At 37.7% G+C, this 26,265-nt stretch overlaps 1 protein-coding gene across 2 annotated transcripts in view; it reads left to right on the top strand.

Annotated features, from left to right (window-relative positions):
• Eip75B (Ecdysone-induced protein 75B) overlaps positions 1 to 26,265 on the top strand; it is a 166,573-nt gene that overhangs the window by 33,243 nt on the left and 107,065 nt on the right. Inside the window, exon 1 of one of the 2 annotated variants that reach the window (XM_089237031.1) lies at positions 16,439 to 16,763. The exons of the other annotated variant lie outside the window; for it this stretch is intronic. Coding sequence (XP_089093157.1) covers positions 16,718 to 16,763 — 46 coding nt within the window. The 5' untranslated portion in view covers positions 16,439 to 16,717. Of the gene's footprint in view, positions 1 to 16,438; positions 16,764 to 26,265 lie in introns of those variants that run through there. 2 annotated transcript variants of the gene reach the window in all.

Genomic DNA, 26,265 nt, shown 5'->3' with positions numbered 1-26,265 from the left:
TGCTATCTGCATAGTCTCAATTTTCGAATGCAATTTTTATAGTGTATTTAATTGAAGAGTTAGTGCTCCCGAGCACGAAAGCTGGCATGAGCAATGAGCACTCTCGGTGCTTCAGGGAGCACCATGGTTCTCGCGAGCAACATGTTGAAGATGACTAATATACACGATGTCTTTGTTGCACGTTAAGCTTCATCAGATACGTTCGGGAAGGAAATATAAAAATTTCCTTCTGTCAGTCGTACGAAGATATTCTCTCACAACTCGAACTCCTCGTCTCTCCATAGAATTGAGTTCGCCAAAAAGTGCTTGATACTTCACTGCAACAAACATTCCAAGCTGTAGTTGTTTAAGAACCGTAATATTAGTCTCCTGGACCATGTTCCACATTCATGAAATTCATCATGATTGATTGTCTGTGTGTGTGTGTGAATCATGTCCATCTAAATCTTTCGTCCTCAGACGGTTATATCGCTTATCGAATTTATTTTTTTCTCAACACTATGTATAAGTGAAGCTCAATACAGTGATACCTCTCTCTCTCTCTCTCTCTCTCTCCCTGCTAACGAAGCTAATTCGTTCCGGAAGCCCGTTCGTTAGCCGAAACGCGGTTTTCCGTAGGTTTCAATGAAAAATCGTTTAATTAGTTCTAGGTACTGCCCAACATTTAAGATAAGTTTTCTAAAACACACCGAAGGCTAAAATGAGCAGCTTCATAATTAGATAAATGAGAGTTTACAATCTACTAAATCAGAATTTAGTCTACCAAAGGGTTGGTGTTGACACAACCGAGTTGAGTTATATATATACTATATATATATATATATATATTTGGTCTGCGAAAAATTGTTGCCGTTTCACCTCTTTCTTATTCTTTTTTTTGGCACAAAGCGGTTAAATCCCATCACACAGAAGCCAATTGTTAATTAACTACATACATTCTATGCAATCGACAGTAATTGGACCCTTGCGGCTTCGATAAATAACGTAGGAAAAATGTATGTGAATATATATATATATATATATATAGATTGAAAAGATAATCTCCTAGAACGTCTAGGCTGATCGTTTGGTGATAAGAGTCTTGCACTGAAAGAACACGTGTTCTAAAAATGCATGGGCGCCATTATTTTTAATGCATTTTCCATTGATCAAATCAGAAATTTTGGATATTATGGCGAGGTGATCTTGGGAAAGAAAAGTTTGTTGGCTCCACCGGGAATCGAACCCAGGACCTCTTACAAACCGGGAGAACGCATTGACCATCATACCACAGAGAAACAATCCTTTCTTCCTCAAAACACGCACAGTAGCGTGACTCGCTCAGTAGAGACATTATAGTCTCAACTACAGCAATTGGCGGCGGTAGAAACGGATGATTGGATTGAGTCTCTCTCCCTATGGTGTAATGGTCATTGCGCTTGCCCAGTTTGCGAGAGCTCCTGGGTTCGATTCTCGGTAGAGACAAGAAATTTTTCTTTCCCAAGTTCACCTCGGCTTAGTATCCAAAAAGTCTCTTGATTTGATGTAATCATCCATCTCTTTTTTCTATTGGCTGAATCTTCCATTTTACATGGAGAAATAATTGAAAAACTTTCCGAAAGAGAGAAGTGGAGGTACATCTGGAAAAATGATTCCGAGCTGGACTTGAGTTAATCGGGCTCGAGTGACTAATTCTGATGATGATTGGAACTAAAATTCAGCTCACGAGCAGCAGCTGTTTTTTTGTTAACGCGGTCATATCAGCGGAAATGTTAGTTAGCCGAAAAATTCGTAAGGCGAGGCGTTCGTTAGCTGAGGTATCGCTGTACTTAAGTTAAATGGGAATATGGTTTGCCTTGACGTGTTCTTATCACCCCCTTCTCTTTATTTGAAGAATTTCCATCACCCTGCATATAGACTTGGAATCAACTCCTCAATCATAAAGTGGATATTCACATACATTTTTCTTACGTTATTTATCGAAGCCGCAAGGGTCCAATTACTGTCGATTACATAGAATGTATGTAGTTAATTAACAATTGGCTTCTGTGTGATGGGATTTAACCGCTTTGTGCCAAAAAAAAGAATAAGAAAGAGGTGAAACGGCAACAATTTTTCGCAGACTTTACAGAAGTTATCAGAATTTTCAATAACTTTATTTTCGTTCATAGTAGATGTAGTTGTAGAAGTAGCGGTAGAGAGATAGAGACTGTGTCGAAGGAAAGAGAGAGAGAGAGAGGGTCGATCGAGGGCCGTTGAACTCTGGTGACAGCCGCGACCTAGAAATATAAAAAAGAACTCGTACATAAAAGTAGCGAGAGGTTCACTTGCTAATTCAGGTCAAGCCTCTGTGTGCCTTTTTGAAGTGCGTCGAGGGAAAAAAAAAAAACATTCGCGATTTTTATTCCCTACGCGATATTTTTTCCCTATTTTTCTCCGGAAATTACTTTCATCTTCGATTTGTAATGATCGAATCGATTCCGAATGAAATCTCTCAACGAACCATTCAAAGTGAGACCAATTGAAATTATATCGCAAGACTTTTTTAAAGAGCCATCCTCCCAGTAGGTTGGGTCCGTGGTACAGAATTTTCCATTCACTTTTATTTAAAAGGTCACCTCTTCCAAGTGGTAGCCCGTTTTCAGAACGGGGTGCATGTGCTTTGCTCGTTTCATCGATTCAATTTCTCCATTTTTTTCTTTTTTCAAATTCTATTAAAAATCGGTCAAGAAGAAATTTTCATTTTGCAAATGCTTATTAAGAATAGACAGTTTCTACAAATGGTTAGAGCTGTTCAAAGTTTTTATTTGTGGGTATAATCTTCTGTCCGCTGTGCGGTCATGTGGGCATTTTGCTGAACTCTCATCGTGAAGATCCAAGTTGGAACCCCGTTGGCGGCACAGTGGTTATGGGCTGAAGTCGCGGTTTTCCAACTTCCATCCGGTCTCTCCGCAGAGAGTAGGCAGACCTTCAACATGATACTTACATAACATTAAAATTCAAGCATTTTCTTCACAATCTTTACTTCAAAATATGGAAAGTAGATGGTAGCACCAACAAGAACAAGAAATGAGCACAACTGTGACGACCATAAATTTAGGGGCCCCACACACACACAGAACAGAACACAAATTCCGACATTACCGATTCGTTAGAAATTCCATACGCCAGGCTCTATAAAAGTTTTATAAAGGTTTTTTTTTTACAAAACTCTAAAAATGCAACCGATAAGTTTATTGGTTGCATTTGTCATGCTTTATGAAATAATTTTTATAAAACTTCTATAGTGTAATCCTGGACTTGGAAGAATGTGTGCGAGATGCATGTAGGCTACGGTTAAATAGTAGTAGTAGTAGTAGATATAATCTCTGACGAATGACCACAACATTCTAGACTGTTGTGGAAAATTAGCGCTTTTTTTTTATTTTCGGCATACGATGTCATTCTGCAAACACCATTTCTGGAACCAAGTTCTTCTCGCGTGTGATACAGCATGTCCCTATCGAATATGACGAAAAGTGTTGATGATGAAAGTCCACGGTTCTCTCGTAGATCGGCGAAAAATATATTTCTTGTGCACGCCAGCGTTCCTTAAGTTTCTGTAACCTCTTTTCTCTAGGAATCATGTGGTTATACAGTCGTATAACCACGACGTTAAAATTTATCAGTAATAGTTACCAACACAGTAATAGATCTTACTAATCATTACGTAGGGACCCATCAATACCTTCGACTCGTTACGACACACTTGACAAAATTTGATGACACCTATGAAGCCATGATGTAAGCTTCTAGAATTTCTGTCAGAATCCTAATCACAGAACATACAAAAAGAACTGGAAGAGGCCGTAACAAAAGATGGGTGGTCATCACATTTCAAACACAACCAATCAATTGCTTTCATCTTTCACAATCTGTCATCCGAGCGTTCATGAAAATCGCAATAGAAATATGGTGGAGTGCTATCCTGTAAGTATATTAAGTTCACACTCTTGCCGTCTATTTTTGTGGAGCTTGTCAATTCTCCAACATTCCTAGGTGTATGTGTCAATCGGCGGTCAGTTCGCAGAAGAGAAAAAAAGGCAAACGCTTTCTCGACTTTAAGACAGATACTGGCCGTCCTCTCTTTCAGCCTCAAATAAAAATTAAATAAATCATTGAGAAATATAGTTAGTACTCGTATCAACAGCCATATCTCTAATATTGCACCATAATTTAAAATAAAAAAATCACGAAACGTCTTATCATTCGTTGAGATCCTCTAATACGATGTTCTGAAATGAAAATACTTAAGAAAATTATTTATGGTAGTAATAGTATAGTGCCCCCTTCTCCTCCTCAGTAGACAGGTTGACAGATTTCTTGCCCTGTTTGCGGGTCTCCGTGCAAAGATCCTGTTCTGTGTGGAAGCCCGTCGAAGATACCGGCCTAAGGGTCCTTCATCAGGATGTTGGGGAAGGCCTTGGGAAATGCGTCCAAAAGGAAAATCGCTCCTTGTAACTGTGAAAAAAAAATTAAGAAGTAAAAGGTGCTGAAAATGAAAAAGGGAAAAGGGAGCATGAATAAGGTCAAACCTAGGACAACCCGAACCGAAAGCGAAATGAGCAAGGTAATAATACATAATAATAACAACAGCAAAAAAAAAAAATTGAACGAGGAAACAAAACGAAATAAGGTTCCTAGTTGTGTATGTATATATAATAGAAGCGCCATCGTTATACAATGAGGAAACGCAATGAAAATATTTAATAAAAAAAGTTTTCATTGTATATATATTTGGAATGAGGCTATTATACATAAAATAGCTCGCGAGCATGTGTGTGTGCAACGTGCACACACATGCTTTTTTTTTTCTTTCCTTTGAACTCTGAACCAGTTTCGTCTCGGAATGTCACGTGTGAAGAGTGCGCCTCCTCTTTTTTTTCTTCAAAGAAAAATTTGGCAAAGAGAAAAAAATTATTATTTAAATTTTAGTTACTTTTTTTGTTGTTTTTTCTAAATGCCTGGATCTAGTCGGTCAGTCCTCGAGTTGACAAAACTAAACAAGAAAAGTCAACGGGTGCCCAACCTCCGGCCGGCGGGCGAAATGTGGCCTCCGTCAAACAATCCCATCCGCCCGCGAAAGTTATTCCGTTAGAAAAATATCAATACACACGACTGGATAAGGCTGGATAAATACCTGAGCTCACCATATTTCTTTCATAAAAATACGAGATATTGCCAAAAGCTAGTAAAGTTGTCAATTACAGCAAAAAAAAAAAAATCGTCAAAGGCTAGTAAAGTTGCCAACTATCGCTGAAACTGAAAAATTCCCAATCGCGAAAAATGATGGGTACTGAAAATCAAAACGTAATTCACCAAAAAAAAAACCTGCGTATATATTTGACAAAATAAATGAGATGAATTTGATTATGTGATTATAATTAATTATGATAGTCCTAATTATCATAATATATTTTATGTCATGAAAGTAATCTTATTTCTTGATTTCAAAAATTGAACTGTTCGCAATGAGGGAACAAACGGAACATTTTGTAAAAAGTTGGTACGGCTAAAATTATGTGAATATCCAGTAGAATGCAGGTCATATATGATCACTCTTTATATACAACTTCTGGCCAGTGAGCGGCAGAAATACCGCATATCTGTCCCGCGGACTGGAAAGTTTGTTCAGCCCTGGATTAAAACTTGCATTTGTTCCGAGAACATTGTTCGCGGTTCTCGATCATTGCTTTGTTGCATTTTCCCAATGAGAATCGTTACATGAATAGTCAGGGAAACTATCTTATTTGTAATTGGCCATTTTTCATCTGCGGATGTGTGCGTATTTTTCCATTTCAAATCTCTTTCAATTACATCTTATTATTGGTTTTCTGAGCTGAGGATTAGCGCAACAACCTTCGGTTCGGCAGTCGTGGATTCAAATTTCTGTGGGTAAGCTTGGAGGTAAATCTGGTCCGGATCAGGCTCACTGTAGGTATCCAGTCTAATTGGCCTTCGTTGATGGTACTATTATCCGTATGATATATCTTAATACAACGAAAAAATATGTATTTCTATTAACAAATTTACCTACACGTCATCTATATATATATATATATATACACGAATTTTTCTACTACATACGGATTTCATCTATCAGATAAATTATTATTTCCTATGAATCCAACTTTCGACAGTCTCGGTACTACTATGCCCGAGTGGCGCAGTGGTAAGATGGTCGTTTTCCGCTATGGAGGTTGCAGTTCAGGTCCATGGGTTCGAATCCAGCCAAAATAAAATCAGAAAATTTCTTTACCGATTGAGCATGGGGCGACCACCGAAAAATGGCGCTTTCATTTCCTACCCAACTCCACTAGCTGGAAATTGCCATATGGCGATATATGACTGGAGTTGGTGTGCGATAAAGTAGTCTCTACGCTGCTTTTGGTGTACCACAAGGCGCAGTTTTAGGTCCATTGTAATCGTTTTTTTATTTACCATATTAATTTTCTACAAGTTGCCACCCCCCCCCCCCAATTGCTTTGAAAACCAGACCAATGGAGGGGTGCTCCTTCTCCATTTCCCTTACAAGGTTAAACTAATACGTAAAGGAAGATTTGGAATTTTCAAAACTGTCCCTAAATGAAAGTTACCTTTTTCAGAGGGCTTTTCCGTATAGTTAACTATAATATACATATAATTTTGATCATCGTGATTCCTCATGATAGTTTTTGCTTAAGAATTTACATGGTCAATTTCGTTTATTTTCATTCCATTACTTCTTTTATATATTTTAATCGGATGACTCATATTTCAAAGGAAGAAAAATCCTATGATTTAGAATTTTAGGAGAAAACGGGAAAAAAATTTGTTGCGTACGCTTTTTGTATCAGAGGCCAAAAAATGTAGGCCACGAAGGGCACCCCGCAACCCTTTCATTCCTCTTATACTTGCTCTCTGAAATATTCCTAACCCTCGTGGGGGAGGGTTTTTTTTAATGATGGAATAAGGAGGGAGGGAAAGATAGGGTTTAGACGTATAGGAACATAGCAGTGGTCATTACAATATACACAGTATAGCTATCGATTATTCATTTCCTCCTCCACCTACGAAATACACTAAGAGTGGGATTCCCGAAAATAATTTCTCTCCCCCTCCCCCTTAATTCTCGTAGAGTTTTACAGTAACGAAACTAGATTTGATTCACAATACACACACTTGCACACACACACAATGGCAGCTGCCAGGATCAAAATCTGGGTTACGAGAGATGAGAGAAAACCCACCATCACAGAAAAATAACATCCGAGTTCATTGACACCAGGGTGCAATAGAAATAAGGGGGGTGCGAGCGCTATTTCAGAAAAAAAAAGATCCGGGAATATATAAACGCTTATGTATATGAGAAATGTGTGCCTTTGCGTGATGTTGCGTGGGCGGATTATAGAGCGATTATGTGACGTGACGCACGCAATGCTCTGAAACAAAGGAAGCACTATTATTGTTGCGTTTTTGTTTTTCCCATTCTTCCGCTTCGATTTTACTAGAATTGCTATGAACTGAGTTGAAATAAAAAGATATACCTTCTATATGGAAACGAACAGTGATGTCAGAGATGAGGGGGGGGGGTGCAGTGAGCGTTCACGTAATGTATTTTGCAGCACCGGACTGAGCACCTCAGAAATAAAAAAAAATATTTGATACCAAAACCAATTCGAGTACCATCAGTTCTAAAACACTTTCGTCGCTTCTGGATCTGATTGAAAAAGACACCGAATTTAAAGAAATCAGGACAAACATCGAATCTGCGATTATTGCAGTGCAACTGCTCTTTTCCTGACCTAATGGATTAGCCGGTTTGGTTTTTATTTGGTATTTACACTAGTGAAATGCAGTCTCTCAACCTCGAAGATTAGTGATCTTGTCAAGTTAAATTCATAAAAGCTATGAAATGGGTTTATGGAGGAAGAGAGCCGGAGCCGCGGATAGACTCTATACTGAACATCTATGCCAGGCATTTTCAACCTACCTAGTGCTAGCGGACACCGTGGGATTACCCTGTAGAATTAACCCAAAGCGCGTTAATGCTTTTGTTTCGTTCTCAGTTGTGATCAATTTTTTTTGCTGGAAAAGTCTCCGAAATTATTTTTGAGAAGGGATCAACGAAATCATTATTGGAAAGATCGAGAAAAGAAATCAATGTTGAAAAGATCGACGAAATAAATCATTGTCAAAAGAGAATGTACGATAAAATCTTTGTTGAAAAGCAATGCTCGCAAAAATCAATGCTGAGCTATGCGAGTGAAAATCATTCATTGTTGAATTGATCCACGAAAGTATTTCAGAATTACTCCATGAACCTATTCTTTTCAACTTTTTCCAGGGGGTGGGGGGCAAAGAACATGTACTCAGTGTATGTATATATATATATATACCATTTTTAGTGTATTTTAAAAAGCCGGGGGCATTTTAGACATGCCGGTTGGCATTTTAGTGATTAACCATTGATCCTAGAGGCATACTTTCAATTGGAAAAAGTTTCCTAATAATGTTTAGTACTCGGATATATCGTTCATGCTCCAAAGGGTTGTATAGTTATAATAAAATAAGAAAATTAACGTTTTATGCAGTCCCCTTGTATCCCAAAACCCAAATAAAAAGTTGTTTCCCTGTCTTTCCTGATGCCAACAAAAAAAATCCCATGTTTCGAATATCACTGAGATATTGGAATTCAAAAAACGGAGGAAAGTTGGGGGAAAAACTCTAAAAGCGGGAAAACCGTTTTACCCGCATTTAACGATGTTTTTTTCCAAAATTGCCCCAAATGGCATCGGGGGAGAAGAGGCAACAACTTCCTCGTTAAGTTTTGGGACACACGGGGACTGTATAAAAAGCAAATTTTTTCAAAGAAAACAGATATTTTCTGGATATTATGCTGAGGTGAACTCGGAAAGAAAAGTCACCTTGTTTCCGCCGGGACTCTCTCGAACCCAGTCTATTCTTTATTAGTTAATTTTTTTTAATGACTCTACAAAACCCCTTGAAACATGAATGACATATCTGAGTACTACACGTTATTTGGAAACTTATTCTTTGGAGATATACCTCTGAGATCAACGGTCCGCCAGAAAAATATAATCACCTCCCCCCCCCCCCCCCCCCGTTTGCTATGCACCCTGTATATGGATGAATTGTAAACGACCAAATTAATTAATGAATCGATGGAATTTTCAAAAGTTAATTTAAAGATTAATATCAATGTACGAAATAGAAGAATAAGTGCAGTCGACAATTAAATATACGTATTACGTATCTTATATTATCACTCGTATATTGGGTATTTAATATATATATATAGCTCATTTATATATATATATCTAACATACATTGATGTGCAGAGAACAGTGTTTTTTTTTCAATGTCCAATAATCTCGTCCACACGTGAGTGTTTGTATGTTATGTGGTAATAGTTTCGTCGGTTGGTCCACAAAATAGTGTGGCCTAGTTACCTGTCACTGGCCCCAAACTGCAACACCATTTCACCGCCTTTTTTTTCATTAGTACTTCTACTTTTTTTCTCTCTTTTTTTCTCCTCTCGCTCCTCATTACACGCAATGGAAAAAAAATTGAGAGAGAGAGTTAACCTCGAAATGGAAAAAAAAAAATTAGAACTTTCTACAAAGAAAGTTGAAAAGGAAAAGTATAGCAAAAGAAAAAAAACATTATGCAACGGACGATGAAAATAAAAAAATTGTTGATGATAATCATTAGCATAAAACTTCAGCACGAGGCTCCAAATGAAGTCTATTGTTTGACGTGAAAAAAGTTCTTGAAAACTGATAAAAATGGTCAATTATTCCCTTAATCTAAATAAATTCGGAACAATTGAATTACAGATTCAAGCACTCATATATATATCTTCAGCATTTATCAAGTACAGAGAATCGAACTTCTCACGTTTGACGCACCCTTGGGAATGGGATTATCATTTTTAAATAAATATACATCTTGTGGCGCCCCCCCCCCCTGCCCTTCGGTGACAACTTAAAGTGCCGTGACTTTTTTTTGTTTCTTAAAATATAAGTTTACCCCCTAAATATCTTGTGGTGCCACTGACTGTTCCTCTCGATACACTGTTGAGGAATCACTATGTGATATCAATGTTATCAATGTGATAACAATGAATTCGAATGTTAGCAACTTCAAAACGATTTATTAAACAATGTTACATCCAGCTGTAGTTTTCATAGGAAACTGATGAAATCGATAACGTATCAATATTTCAGAGCCACTTCATTCAACAATAGTTTCGACTTTTTTCGCTGTTGGGTGACTTTGTCGCGATTGTTTTTTCACTTGTTTTGATGAAACAAAAACTGTTTTCGCTTATTATTTTAACAATGGTTCTGAACATGTTTTCAACAATGGTTCTGAACATGTTATCTGAACATTTTCAACGATACAATGCTAACAATGATTTCGTCAGTCACTTCAACAATAGTTTCGTAAATCAATTCACAAAATGTTACGTGAATCTTTTGAGCAATCACAGATCTTTCCAATGCTGACTTGGCATACCATCCCAGCATTAATATTGTAGATCATTTCAACAATATTTTTTGTGGATCTTGCAACAATATATGGATTCGTTTATAGTAATTATTTCGTAGAAAATCGGAAATCCTTTCAATAGTCCGTGAACTTTGATAAATCTTTTCTCAATAATGACTCCATAAAATATTACAATATAATGATGTTATAGATTTTTTTCAAGAATTCGTGGATCTTCCCCGCAATGATAATGTACATCTCAACAATAGTTTACGTGGATCTGCAGCAATACATTGATGTTTCCAATAATGATTTCGTCGTTTTTTGTTTCTTTAAATAAACACGAATCTTTCCAGTATTTTTGAAAAGCTCATAATCAAGAAGTATAAATCTTTCAATTTTGATATATCATTGCAAATCCCTTTAAGGCCGATATTACACTGTAAAAGTTTGATAAAATCCCTTTTATAAAACTTCAAAAATCTAACCAATAAGGGTATTGGTTAAATTCTAGAAAATGCAACCGGTGACCTTATTGGCTGCATTTTTCAAGTTTTATAAAATAACTTTTACCAAACTTTTATAGTGTAATGCCGGCCTAACAAGGGTTTCGTGGAATTTTCAAACAATGTGTTGTATTTTTTCGGAAATGACTCTGTAGACGACTTCAACAATAGCTTTCTTGGATCTCCTAATAATAGAGTTTCATAAGTGTTTCAGCAATAAATGGATCTTTCCGGGAAATGTTACATTTGATCTATCCATTAAAAATTTCATGCATATTTTCAATAATACATGGATTATTCCAGTAGTGTTGTGAATCCCTTCAACAATGATTTCTCCAATCTTTTAAACACTGCACATTTTTTGTTTTTTTTTAAATAATAAATACGTCGTAGACCATTCCGGGAATGATTTCGTGGATCATTTCAACAAAGGTTTCCATGGCGTTTTTTCTCAACAATTACTTCGTGAATCGTTTTTTCTCAACAATTACTTCGTGAATCGTTTTTTCTCAACAATTACTTCGTGAATCGTTTTTCCCTGAATCCCTATGAATTTGTTTCATGTTCGCAGGAATTGCGTGTTAAATTCTTGTAACATAGATTAATTATCCTATACACACACACTACGTATTTGTTTCAATGATGAAGAAAACAGAAACGAAAATTGCAGAAAAGTTCCGCTTCGACAGACCGAGAAAAATTTTGAATTATAATAATTTGTGAATTCACACTTAACAATGTGTGAAAGTATCACCAACTGTCGAAAGGAGCTTTTTCCTCTCTTCAGAGATTTTAGAACAAAAATGTGTTTCTCAATTCGATTTCGTAATTCTCAGAATCAATCATGTCATGCTGTCAAATATTCCCCCACACTATTACGTCTAGTGTGTGTGAGTTCATACAATTATTACCAGAATTCCGGTCTGGCGCATTTATCTGTTTATTTTGAATAATTTCGACAATTTAAGTAATTTGAATTTCGCGTTCAAAGTGTCAAATCGACGTTTTCTGGGTCAGAATTCGGTGTAATTTTTCCATCACTTGTTTCGACGATCAACGTTCAAACTGACAAGTTCGAATTTACGATAATTGCATTCCGTCAAGGGAATCGGTGAATGGGTTTTTTTTCTTTTTCTTTCCCGAAATGAAGACCAAAAAGGAGTCAAATCCTTGATTGTGGTGTGAAAAGGTCCTCGTACAAATTCCAAAATGGTTTCCGGCAGTGAAAGTGAAGCATCTATGCCAGATAGATAAATAATAAAAGAAACGGTTATAATGAGGATACGGGTTGAAGGAGAGGGAGGGAGAAGCGGAGAGAGAATTTCGCGTCGTCGGGTCACGCGTTCATCGACCTCCGGGTCGGCGAAAAAAAAAATGTGTGTTAGTAGGCCAAGCAGCCGACCGAATTTCACGCTCGGCGTTGGTGCTGCCCTCTAGCGACCGAGAGTGAAACTGTCTGTCGTGAAAAAAATGTGCCGTTACTCCTCCCTTCCCTTCCCTTCTTGTGACCGTGACTCGTTTCGCCATTTGAGTGAAATCCGTATGCAAATGTGTAACACATTTATTATGTGTGTTTGTAGTTCATTAGTCAATGCTTAACGGTGTTGTCCACGTGATTATAATGAAAAACGTGAAATTAATTCCGAGAGTACGTTTTCTCTCGTCTTTTGTTGTTATCGTTAAGGAATTTTCTTCCTATGTATAGTAAATTTGGATAGAATATATATTACTTATTAGCTGGGAATTTGTACGACGTGGAACTACGCGCAGTAAAATTACAGTTGCGTAATCATCAAATGTGTAGGGAAAAACAATTCAACTGCCTCTGCGGGAAATCGAACCTATTTTCCTTAGAGCTCGTATGCGCTTAACGTGACCGTGCATGGACACAGTCAGACCTAACTCAGGTCAAAGCTCACAATTGCTGACACTTCCACTAGATGGCGACTTATCCGAAGATGATGTCACTCTCCGCTATTTGAATGACAGTATGAGTGACATCACCTTCCGACAAGAAATACCCGCCTGCTGATTTACATACCTCTAGCAAATTGTACAAAGATCTCACCATCACGAGCTCCCCGCCCCGATAAGATGACAACGGCCGATGGGTCTCGTACCACGGATGCTCGCCCAGACCGGCCGCAAATTCACCCTGTGGCCAAAATGATGAATTTGGCCGACTGACCAAGTATCTAGTAAGAACTAGCAAGGCCATTTGAATTTTCTTTCCTAGATTCATCTTCGCATCAGCCAGCTGTGTCGAAACCTTCTCAATAACAGCGGAGAGTGACATCATCTTCGGACAAGTATCTAGTTGCGGCTAAATAAGCGAGATGTCTAGTTTATTTGAAACCGTTCCGAGTACATAATTAGTATATATATGTTTAGACCTCCCTCCTTCAACACAAGACTTACACAACGCGGAAATTCTACCGTTTTCACTCCAAAATCTAGAAGGTAGGTGGCAGCACCACTAAGAATCGATAGACTAGCAAATCTGACAACAGAAATACGTTTGAGGTATACATACACTCAGAACACACATTCCGGTGTACCAATTCGTTAAAAATTTCTTGGCGAAATGTTTACGAGATGCATGTCATGTGCGGTTTGGTAGTAGCCTTAAAATGTAGTATTTTTTTTCAAGGGTGTATTTCTAACGTTAGATTGAAGTGCCTTAGGAAACTCTCCCTGGACTAACTATGATGAAACTTGTGAGTCAAAGCTGAAGTCAGAGGCAGAACAATGCGGTAGTTGTTTTTCGGCTTTTTGGCACAATCCAGTCGTCATACAATGCGAAGTTGCTCCATTCCATCAAAAAATTTCTTGCAGTGAAATAATTTTTAACATCCGGTAGTAAATTGCCAATGCGTATAATCGGTGAAAAATTTTGTTGCATCCTCTACTGCAGTGGTTTCTAAGCCATGTGGCGCGGCGTCCTACGTGCGACGATACGCCTTACCAGTGTTCGCCAATACGCATCTAGATGCGTGCTTCGTGCATGAAAATTCAATTTTGCTCCTCCACATTTCGTTGAGGAGATGAAAATACCCCTTCGTATTTCAGGCATTTTTTTTTAATATATAGCGTTATTTTCCCTTTTTTTTTTCATTAAAAAATATACCCCCCTTCTTTTTACAAAACTACCCCTTAAAACATTTTGGAGAGGAGTGTAATTACTCTACAAAATTAATTTTTCGTATAACACTGCGCCCTACTAAGTAGATTCACAGTGTTGAATTTTATGGCAGTTTATTAAAACGTGTTCTTATTGCTTGCCGAATCGTTGTTTTTTACCTATCTAACAGCTATGCAACCGTCGGATAGTTATGTTCTGACTTGGGTGCCGTGAAAACTATTCGAATACACCCGCCTGAACGAAAAACGTTTTTTGGAACTCTATTATTTATTTTAAACTTTCATCAGGAAATTCGTTATCTTGTTACCTGATAACACGCCCTTATCTCTATCTCCCTTCAGATATTACCTCTTTTCAGTTGCCCATTCCCTATGTTAATCAACACCTTCCGGGACAAAGCAGTCATAATGCTTGTGATTCTTGTAATCAAATAGTTGGCTCTGTTGGCATCGTGGATTTATTCGCTAATGTTGAAAGGGCATGTCTCTCCTTTGGAATTCGGGGAATTTAATTTTCCTTCCGGTCTGGTTGTTAGGGAATCTCTTGGAGGAAACTGCACTACACGTGTAGTAACGATTTACTGATCAATAATCATTTGGGAAAAAATAAAATCAAATTCCCTAAAAAAAGTAATAATAATATTTTATTCCTGCTTTTTAGGCCGAAGCCCGTGAGCAAACAAACGAAAAAATTACCTTAAACAGCAGAAAGGGGAGGGCGTGAGTTGAGATATATACACGTTAAGGACATTGATGAGAAGAAACATCAAATCATCAAATATATACAATTAAAAGAACAAAACAAGCATAATTCCCATATGAGAGTTGCGATTGATAAAATCGCAAACCCGACATGGCTGGGTATTCAAGACACTGATTAAATCGGAAAGGGAAGGGTGAGAAGATCACGTGATCACCTTTTTCATCAAAATGTGAGAAGTATCAAAAGGGAGATCAGGATAGGGCAGGTGCAAAAGAAATGTAAAAAATCTGTGGGACATGGCCTGTCACAGAGGGGGCAGTAGCGGTTGAAACGGCTGCAACCTAGCACAAAATTACATCGAGCCTGCAAAATGGCTGATATGTAGGTCTTGTTATTAGAATTGTTAAGATACGGCTCAGGGTAGAAGGAGGAATCGAGGTATCTGTAGAGAGGATTGTAGTTGCTAACGAAAATTTTATTGGTGAAATTCTTCACATGGATATCCAAAAGCAGTCCAGAAGAAGAAAGTGTACCATATACTTTGTTCCAAGTAACGCAATTCGCTGGGAAAAAGAATGCTGACAAAAAGTTACAAAACCGCTTGCCCCAGCAACGTTTGGTAGGGAGACACCAATTTATACTCATTTTAAGTGTAAGATTGTGCGAATGTTTTGCTCTATCTAACCACTTGAGAGTACGTTTGAACACATTGGAACAAACTGGAAGCCTTCCGAACTCCATGTATATTATATGAAAAGCGGGATATCGTAACTTCTTTTAATGAAAAAGAGTTGAAGGGGGACCAAATATGTACATCAGATCCGACACCCCAAATTTCTGAACCGAAGACAAAGGATGGGAGAATTGTAGAATCAAAAACTCTGATTTTGTCTCTAAAATTTGGCAAATGTCTCAGCGGGTAAGATTATAAGATCTTATTGATGTGCAGTTTGGAAAAGGAGTAGGCTTGGTCTATGTGCCTTGTGAAAGATCCGTTGTAAAAGAAATCAATCCCCAAATACTTATGATGATTGACCAATTCTACCTCCTCGCCAAGAAAAGACCACCCGAAAGTGTCAAAATTCCCTGAAATGAAACACACACAACATGCATCAAAATATAAAGAGAACATTCCCAATATAAAAGAAAAGCTTAGAGACATTTTTGTCCGCCTAAAACAAAGAAATGACGGATGAGTGTGTCCATTGGAGACAGTGGTGGAGAGTGGAATCCATTGGATATTTCGGACAGACGGAGTCTGGAGATTAGAACTGAGTTTCTTATGGAGTCTGGACGAATTCCGCCATCGTTTTAAATAAAAGAAAAAGCCACCAAAACATCCTCTTCCATGTGTGTATTCATGTGTTCTCATCACAACTTTTTCTTTTTTCCTCTGTTCTTTTTAGTGGAGATTGCGCCGACTTTTTTTTACTTCATTCGATGTTTTTATGTGTATATTTCTATACATATATATATACATATATTTTTATTTTTTTTCGTTTGTAAGGCTTCTTTTGCGCTTCTGAACTGCGGCTCCAAGGTCAGAGAAGAGAGAGCGCCAGGAGAGAGAGCGAGAGAGTGTGTGTTGGGAGGGTAAACTGATATGTCACTGGTTCACGTGGGCTCTCTCTTTCTCACTTTTGCCCGTTAGAAATAAGGAACAACATTCGACTTGGCCACACACACGCGCTCTCACTTTTTTACCCTGGTGGTGATTCTTTGTTTTCTTGATGGGAACTTGAAATTCTTGTAAGAATTCCCTACCGTGTTGTTGTTTTGACCGTCGATACACATAGCAATAATAACCGTATTATTCTAACTTTGAAGGACTCGGACTCCTTCTAGAAATTCCACGATGGACGAGGAAGAGAGCAGCTACATTTCTTCGGAATGTCCCGCAGGTAAATTGATAAATATACAAATCATACAGGCGAATCATAATTTAAATACGTTCGTAGAATATTATTGAGTGCTGTCCTCGATTTTTTAATGTAAGTCCAATGCGTTCAAATTTGAGTGTTATTTATGTTTCTTTGCTATAGAGATGGAGATGCAGCTAATCCTAGTCTGATCAATAAACGGTATTGCATGTGCTTTTCAAATCGTAAATTTCATTACTGCGTTATTTGATTCTTCAGTAATTTATTAGTTGATGTTCTAGAGCATTTTTGAAAAGAATTAGCAATAATATTAATTAGTAATAAAATTGATTAATAAATATTTCATAAGCTGAATGTTATAAAAAAAAATCCATACATTTTTGGAAAAAATACGTGCCTCTGAGGCGTTTTATAGAAATTGAAAGAAGACGTATTTCGGTATTTTGTTTGTACGAGTACTTGCAATTTTCCAGAAATATTTTGAAATTTCAAAGATGCAAAGACATATGTTCAAGTCATTATCGTATTCTAAACTTCATCGCAATCAATATGGAAAAATGCATTGGATATACGTTATTTTTAGACACACACACATTGTTTTTTTTTGTGTCAACTAGCTACAAAATGCGTAATTCAGGTGGGATTAGCCTGCACTCTAGCACCACATCCTCGTAACAGCTAGATAGGCACCAGGACATCTGACCCACCCATCAGTTCCAGTTGTGGCTCTGCATATTTTGTGCTCTTAATCAAATATTTTGTACTGTTAAAATAACTCATTTTTAAAGGTCATCTTATATGCAAGCAAATATATGGTGTACATACAGGAGTGTCCCATAACTCCACCTCTAAAATTAGAGGGGGTGACAGTACCTGTCAATTCAAACAATTTTTTCAATGGAACTTAGGATCCAGTGTTATCCGGAAATATAATCCGAAGGGAAATTTCATTCCTGTCCAAAATTTTAAGGGGTATTTTTTTTTATCAATGAGAAATAACTCTATTAAAAAAATTACTTGAAATTTGAAGGAGTTTTTTTTCACTTTTCAACAAAAATGTGTTTCAACAAATTTTTGTATTTTGCGTAATTCTTTGTTACTTTTTATTTGTCTTTTGTGTACTTTATCATGTCGCTTTTTCTATTCTGTGCAAATTTTTATTTTTACTGCAAGCTGTAATTGGGTTTAAACCTGTAGCTTTGTTTTATAAATAAATAAATAAATAAAATAAATAAAATTTGGAGATGTAAAACTGAATTTTGATGCGTGAATCACGCATGTAGATGCGTATTGGCTAACATTGTTAGGATCACAAATGACCGTTTTCTTATCGTATGTTAACATGCACAATTCAAAACTTTGCTACCAAAAAAGAAAGAAAAAAAAATTCCTTGAGAGTAGAGTAAGTTTCCCAGGGAGTGAGAGCGAAAACAGAATTTTTCTTACACACAACTTAATATATCGTTGGGGAGAAAGAAGGGACTGTTTTTTTCCCTATCCGTAATTGTCCGTGATTGGAAGGAAGAAATTTCCCTGTCGCTTCTCATGTAGTGAGCAAGGTTGCCATGTTTTGATGGCTTCTGAAATGAAATAATGCAATTCTTCCCATGAGTGGATGTTGACAGCTATTGAAAAAATAAATTTATGCTTGTACTTTCTCAGCCCTCTCATTTTAGCCCCCTTCAACGCAAGTAAAATTTATGTAACTATGTGTCTCTTTATTTTAGCGGTAGAGTTCTGGGTACTCCCCCTATATATATAAAGTTGAAATTTTGATTTTTCATCTGACAACCATGTTTCAATTTTGAGAGAAAGTCATTTTATCTCTTCCCTAATATATTTTCATATAAAACGAAAATACTTCTCATTTTACACTAAACGGTGGATGCGTCGTCATGTGACCTTCATTTAAATTTCAGACAATTTCAGTGAAATCCAACCACTACTTGCTACACGTAGGATACATATTAACTTAACTCCGTTAATAAGTTCAGGGGTCTTTGACTTTTAATTTTTTTTTCTTTTTTTGAGTTGTGCCAGAACTAGAGACACTGAAGATGCTTATAAACACTCTATTGTAGCGGCTCTGCTCTGTGTGTATGTGTGTGTGTCTCTCTCTCTCTCTTTGCGACTCGTCCTCTGGATCAACGCCAAAATTGCAAAAAAATGAAAAACATACGACATAAAGTGGAAAAATTCTTGTAGAAAAGGTCGAGATAAAAGAAAAGAGACTGGCTTTTCGATGTTCTTCTCTATGGTTTGGCATTTTCCCGTTCGTTGCCAATGTCATCATCATCATCATGTCTCCTCGCTTAATCTATTCCTCTACAATACGAATATATACAGTGTAATGCGTTTTTTTTTCCTTTGTTTTTTTTCCCTCTGAATTTGCCTCTTTGTGCATTATACTGTTTTATTTTTCAAGGGTAACTCCCCTCGTTGTGAATGTCTTTTTTTCGCTTTTATTTCGGCGAAGCAACGGCCAAGGCCGCCGTGAGTCGTGCTGGGGATACCGAGAATAGATCCTTATTGCAGCACCCACTGTTTATTTTCAGGTTTTGACTTTACCCTTTTGGCAGCTACAAGGAGACGCGCTGTCAAGGGTGACGACATCAAGTAGCTTTTCAGTCAAGTTAAGTGGGCTTTCAGGTTGCTTTCACTATTACATTTCAACGCGGTTCGATCAATTTCATTTTGGCGAGATTCTTCTTTAACTAAAACGTGGTCTCGATACAAAAAAAAATAATGTTTTGTAATTGCACAGATTTTTCACATTAGGGTGCTCCCCCCAGTAATTATTAAATAAATTGTAGTCATTAAAGTAAGATAGTTATTCAAAATTAAATTATAAACAAATAATTATTCTTTTCTATAATTTCGTTGACTTCGTTTATCTCACATGCATTCATGTCAGTCTTCTAATTTGCCAGGTCCCGTCTCTGATATTTTTTCCCAGCTTTCCCCCCTTAAATACGCTGATGCGAACAGAATCGTACATTGAGCTGTAGTTTTGAATTCTAAGCCCTCACTTGCCCCCCCCCCTCCCCCAAGGGTCGATACAGCTCACTTTGATAAGCACTGCTGTTTCAATTCATTTGTTATAAAGAGAGTTAATTGACGACGGGTATTTAAAACAGAGTTCGAAATAACTTTTGAAAATCACTGGTTTTATATTAAAAATATTGTCACTGATATCAGTGATGAAATCATGTCCATGTTGGAAAACAAAGAAACGCGTGGTTGCTCCAAAAAATAGTCTTCAATTTTCCATTGTTGTTGTTGGGTTCGTTTCAAAATCATTGTTGCGTTGCCCATGTCCAAAACCGTTGTGGAATCCATTTCAAAATCATTGTAGAATCTATTTCAAAATCATTGTGGAATCTATTTCAAAATCATTGTGGAATCTATTTCAAAATCATTGTGGAATCTATTTCAAAATCATTGTTGCCTTGTCCATGTTCAAAATCATTGTTGCCTTGTCCATGTTCAAAATTATTGTTGCCTTGTCCATGTTCAAAATCATTGTTGCCTTGTCCATGTTCAAAATAATTGTTGCCTTGTCCGTGTTCAAAATCATTGTTGCCTTGTCCGTGTTCAAAATCATTGTTGCCTTGTCCATGTTCAAAATTATTGTTGCCTTGTCCATGTTCAAAATCATTGTTGCCTTGTCCATGTTCAAAATAATTGTTGCCTTGTCCGTGTTCAAAATAATTGTTGCCTTGTCCGTGTTCAAAATCATTGCTGCCTTGTCCATGTTCAAAATCATTGTTATTGATCCACGTTCAATGTCATTGTTGCCTTGTCCATGTTCAAAATCACTACTGTTAGATCCGTGTTCAAAATTATTGCTGTTGAGTCCGTATTTCCAAATAATTTTTGTTGGATACTGTGTGAAATCATTGTTGTAGGTCCAATAAGGAAAGTTAAACTTACTGAGCCAAATACATACTGAGTTTTTTTAATATCATATTGCACATCGTGCTCCCTCCCATCTTCGAGCGAGGCCTCTAGGTAAGGATTTCATACTCGATACTTTGATGAGCTCCTTACATTCTTATTTTTATTACATTTATAGCGCAAAATAATTTAAGAAAAGTTATGGTTAATTTCCCGGTTTTTAGAAGGTAGAGCCGTGACAGCCACGGCTCTACCTTCTAGGGGGGGGGGCGGAAATCACGAAAGTTGTTAAATCACGAAGGTTATAAATAAATCCCTGCCACTCCGTATGATAATAGTTAGAAACCCCGGATTCAGCGGATATTTATTTCATATCAAACTGCAAACTGCATAGGCATGATTTTATTCCTCATCGGGAGATGATTTGAAAACAAATATTACTCGAGCAGCAAAGAATCAGTGGACCAAGCATTTTGATGATTGCGCCAACGTTTTACATTTTTTTATTGCACGTATTATATCACGAGCGCGTGTATCTGAACACACTGAAGAAACGGGAAAAAGTCAGTCAGCAGCGTCTGATTGCGGACGTCTAGCCAGACCGAAACAGTCGAAGGAGGAAGAGGTCGGGACGTGGCGCAAATCTCTCTCTCTGTCAGGATGCAACATATATTCATTGCGTCTGGATTTTGTGGACGCGCGTCTGGCTTTCTTCGGTCCTTTACTTATTTTGTACGTCTGCTCTTTTAGTCTTAGTAACGAACTTACACCCCTCCCCCACACCTTCCCCTACTGTCTGTCTGTATGTCTGAATTTTGGGCAACAAAGTCTTCTTACCAAATAGAAAATATTGCTGTGGTGTTTTCTGTCTAGCTTTTGTTATCACCGAAGGCCTCTATTAGAAAAAGAAAAAAATAAGTTCCATGTTTTTACATCATGTACGAAATGATAACAACACTTCAAAGAAATATTTTGTATACTTTTTTCCGTTCTTCAATTATTTCTAGAAAAAGATCAGATGAAATATTTCACTTCTGTTTCTACTTCTCGCCACGGTTTGTTTGATTTTGCTCTACCTTATTACAGCCATCCAGGGCTTGACTGACGTGGACGGAGGAGCTGGACAAGGTAGGAATTAGGGAGCTTCGCCGCGATGATTAGGGGCCGTTCAAGTATTACGTCATCATCGATGGGGGGGAGGGGGTTGGATAATGCTTACGTCATCAACCACCCTTTATGAAAATATGAGTTCGGATTTAGAGGGGGCAGAGCTGATGACGAAATTTTGCTGACAGGGGGGGGGGAAGTCAGCGTTTTGCTGACTTTTGCTGACGGGGGGGGGATCAGAAATATCTAAAAATTTGCTTACGTAATACTTGAACGGCCCCTTAAGGATATTTGATTAATCAGTTTCTATACATTTCTTAAATTTGTGGTAATCAACCACTGATTAAGTGATGGTCAATTGAGTCATTATTGTGAAAATATTTATCAAAGTTCAGAAGATTCACAGACCCAATGAATTTTGCGAATCAAATCTTTCTTAACGGGATCTTAACATAGGCGTAAAATTATTGGAAATATTTGGGGGGAGGGGGGGGGACCCTGACCTAATATTTCTATACGTTACTACTGAGATTTTGAAAATTTGAGGGGGCAGGCTCGAACCCTTATACCGAATACAAGTTTAGTTTACGCCTATGGATTTTGAACGTCTCTTTTAAAAAAAAAATGGAAATTCAATTTCTCGGCCACCGAGCTCGAGTCGTCTTGGCGCAGCTTTGGTCACCGCGGGAATGGCGATAATCCAGCCAAGTGAAGGAAAATCGATGCAGAGAGAGAGAGAGAGAGCGTGTGTGTCGCGGGTTGCATGTTTGGCCTTGGCCTTGACCAAAAAGGAGAAGATGACGCGTTGCGTTCACGTGCTCATCCGCGGTGTAGATATAGTACAAGAGGAAAGAAATAAAAATTAGTGCGTTGCATGTACTGTGTCTTTCCGCGTAGCGGAAATCTGCGGCGTATCCGTTATTATTATTATTATTTATTATTGCGAACAGCGCTTTAATTATATTATCACCGTCCCTACATTATTATTAATTCGTATATTATTACTTGTTTGAAGGCCAAAAGTTATTCTGGAATCTAGAGGCGCGTTCATTAGTTGCTATTAATACACTGCTGTCACCAGGGATGGATCTATAAAGTATGTTGAGAGGGAAAATTTCGGAGGTGCATAGCCAATTAAAGCGCCCAGAAATGCAAGTATTTTATGGGGCACTACTTTTCTGGACCGTCTTAAGAACATTATGGGGCACCGGGCGAATTGATTTTTCTGATGTTCTCTAGGTGATAAAAATTGCCTTTGCTTAATTACTTGCATGCCCAATTTCTAAGAACCTAATTAGATCTCATGATATCATGTGAGGCTCCTAAGCACCGAGGCCCCCTACCCATGCCCGGATTGGACCCGTGTGTTAAGACGGCTCTACTTCTCTTGAGTTCAATTTACGTATGAAAAATCTTATATGGAATGAATAAAAATCTACAATAATTTGGGTCACTTATTCATCGCGGACCCGACCGTTTGCGACTATGCCCATGGAACCGACGTGTGCATGTTTTAGAGTGTGCATTAACCCTTTTACCGGCACAGCAGAAGTCACTAAACCCACTTGTAAAATTCCATTTTTTTTTCTAATGAAAAGTTTAACTTTCTTCCGATTTTCAGTGGGTGCAAATCGCAAATAAGGGGAATGGAAAAATGTGTCTGACCACAGAAAATGTAAGCAATAATTTTTTGCGGTCCTATGTGTGGAGATGAACTTGACATAGGTGCGTATCAGGAAACAACGGTACTTCATCGTTGCAACTGTCCCTTACGATAATAAGAAAGCCCCTGTGAATTCGGCTTCTCAACTAAACTCATAAGATATACAGACACTGCGAAGGGGCACTGATTCTGGGGCCTTCCTCATTTGGGGGGGGGGGGCGTTATAGAGTACGAACTGTGCCAACAAAGTGCCGAAAAACCTCTTGAGCGCAAAGAGTTAATAAATTTCTGGGCTTTTCATTGTTTTTAAATAAAAAAATTTTGGGAAGGCGAGATATCTCGTCAATGACCGTGAGAGGATCATTAGATAATAAATATAAATCGAAGCTCTATTCCCCTGGAATAAAAGAACAATGTCCGTTATGGGAGGTTCGACGGTTTTCAACTCTTGGCCACATTTCTTCGCTGGGTCTGATTTCCGCATGCACTAGTTGGGCAATTACCGACAATTACACAGCCAGTCTCATAAATTCGTAAGTAGTTTAAGAATTCATAAAAATTGAAGGGATTGGTATATTTCAACGCAGTTTGCGGAAAAGTTATTCTCACGATGGGGGTTTATTTATTTCCCACAGAAAAAAATTTAAATCCAATTTTTGTCAATAGAGGGCGCTAGCCGAAAGCAGATTATGTAAAGCAAATTACGTAATTCTGGAGAAACTTTTCCTCAATCTCTTCTGTTTCTGAAATGTTCGTGAAGCTTCGGCCAGTGGTTCGTGGCCGAGGGAAAAAACGACTGTGTCAATAGTGCTCTATCCACGAGTGTCAACGTCACGATGAAACCTTATGTAAGCGCCAGTAACAAGAAAATTCAGAAATTAGCTGTTTTTGCAGGACTCTGATTTGTATATTTCCAATGATTTACTTTCGTGCAGTGTCCTCTATTGACAAAAACTTGAACTAATTTTTTTCCTGCACCAAAATAAATTCCCCCTTCGTGAGAATAACTTTTTTGCAAAAACCGCATTTAAATATACAAATTGTTCAAATTTTTATGAATTTTTAAACTGTTTACGAATTTATGGGGGAGGGGGGGGCTGACAAGTATGAGAAGGATTATATTGATAATTTCATGTCCCCTTCTCCACGAGCTAAGTAATGCATTAACGGCCCAACTACCCAAATTCATGTTCATTGTTATGCATAATTATCATCTTTCACGCACTTGGATCTGTAAGCATTGGACCTGTAATATCACCCCGTTGGGAGCGATAAAAGCTTCTTATTTGACGTTTGACCCTACAAGGGGCCATGACTTAGAAAGCGGGGTGGGTGGGGGGGGGGGCAATGGGGGAAAAAAAGTCTGGGAAAAGGAGGGGGACGCAGTGCCGTCTTAAAGCATGGGCCCACCCGGGCATGGTCCGGGGGCCTCAAGAGAAGAGGAGCCCCACAAAAATGAGATCTGGTTGAAATTTTCTAGAATTAACCAGATGGGGCCTCAGAAAAATCACTTGGCCCGGGGGCCCATGATGCTCTTAAGACGGCTCTGGAGGGAAGGGGTGATGAGATTAGTTTTGAACAGCAGTAATTACCAGTACATAGCAGTAGAAATACACTGTATTTTATAGTACTTACACGATTCGGAACGGCGCCATCTCTTGATGACAGACGGAACTAGAAATATTTTCTCGCTGCTTACTCTGTAAATATTATTTAAAGTTTTTGATAATTTTTCAATAGTAAAATTTCGATTTCCATATTATCGTTGAAATTTTAATTCCATTTTTCACTCATAATATGTTTTTTTCTTCTTTCCACTTTGAATTATTTATTATTTATCTTCGAGATGTGATAACTATTCACAGGAACCGGTCAAATGTCACAACATTTTAGCCTGGAAATTATTATTAGGATTATGCCCCAAGAGGACTCTTATAGCTAAATCTGGTTATTTATAATTTGATTACTTAAATTATCTCCCATCAGAGACCAGTCTTTAATGGGAGGAACGGAATAACATCCAATTCTCATGGATGTACAAAAGCTCGAGGAAATTGAATTTATGTGAATAATTTTTCACTTAAATCGATAACGGGATAAGTTTATTATGATACTCATTACGATAATGCATAAGTCTTATCGCAACGCAATTAATAAGACTAAATAATTCTATTATATTCGCATATTTATTTCGTAACTTTTAAGCCGCGTGAAAGTTCATCGGCTTTGATAAGCCTGTGAATGTCGATATAATATTATCATCTCTCTCTCCCTAATTATCACCAATATTGTCTTCCATAATCATCATCAATATAAGTGTTGGTAATTCAATTATTCTCAGCAAATAAGTGGACAATGATCAGCTTTTAAAGTAGAAATAACCCATTAAGAGAGAGAGATTCGCTATAATCGCATTATTCTAAAATCTTTTATACTGGATTATAACATATAACGCTAATAATCATCCTCTAATTCAACATCCATAAGGGCCCCGCTGACAGGCGGCATAGGGGGGGACGCTGACAGCTGACATAGCGCTAGTAGGCCTCGGGGAGGGGGGGGGGTTAGTTTTACATTTCTCTAATTTTTTATATAATCAGTTCAATAGACAGTCGATCTGGGGGGGGGGGGAGGAACCGCTAAAAGTGGCCCCTGGGTTATGCTAAAGAATGTTGATTCCAAGAAGTCGTATAAAATAATAATTGATTTAATATCGTATATTTCGAAATTTCTTAATAATCCAATTTAGAATTACGCTTTAATTTTTTTAAATACTCTGGTTTTGAATAACTGCATTCGGTCTTCTTCGCTAAATAATAATCCGATTATTTTAATTTCGATAAAGATATTTTCTCA

This window comes from Pholcus phalangioides, unplaced genomic scaffold (assembly GCF_987345545.1).
Source record: "Pholcus phalangioides strain wild (caught in Gottingen) unplaced genomic scaffold, Ppha-v1.0 ptg000009l_1, whole genome shotgun sequence".
In the NCBI taxonomy this organism is placed as follows: domain Eukaryota; kingdom Metazoa; phylum Arthropoda; class Arachnida; order Araneae; family Pholcidae; genus Pholcus; species Pholcus phalangioides.
This window is presented reverse-complemented; position numbering and strand designations above follow the sequence as displayed.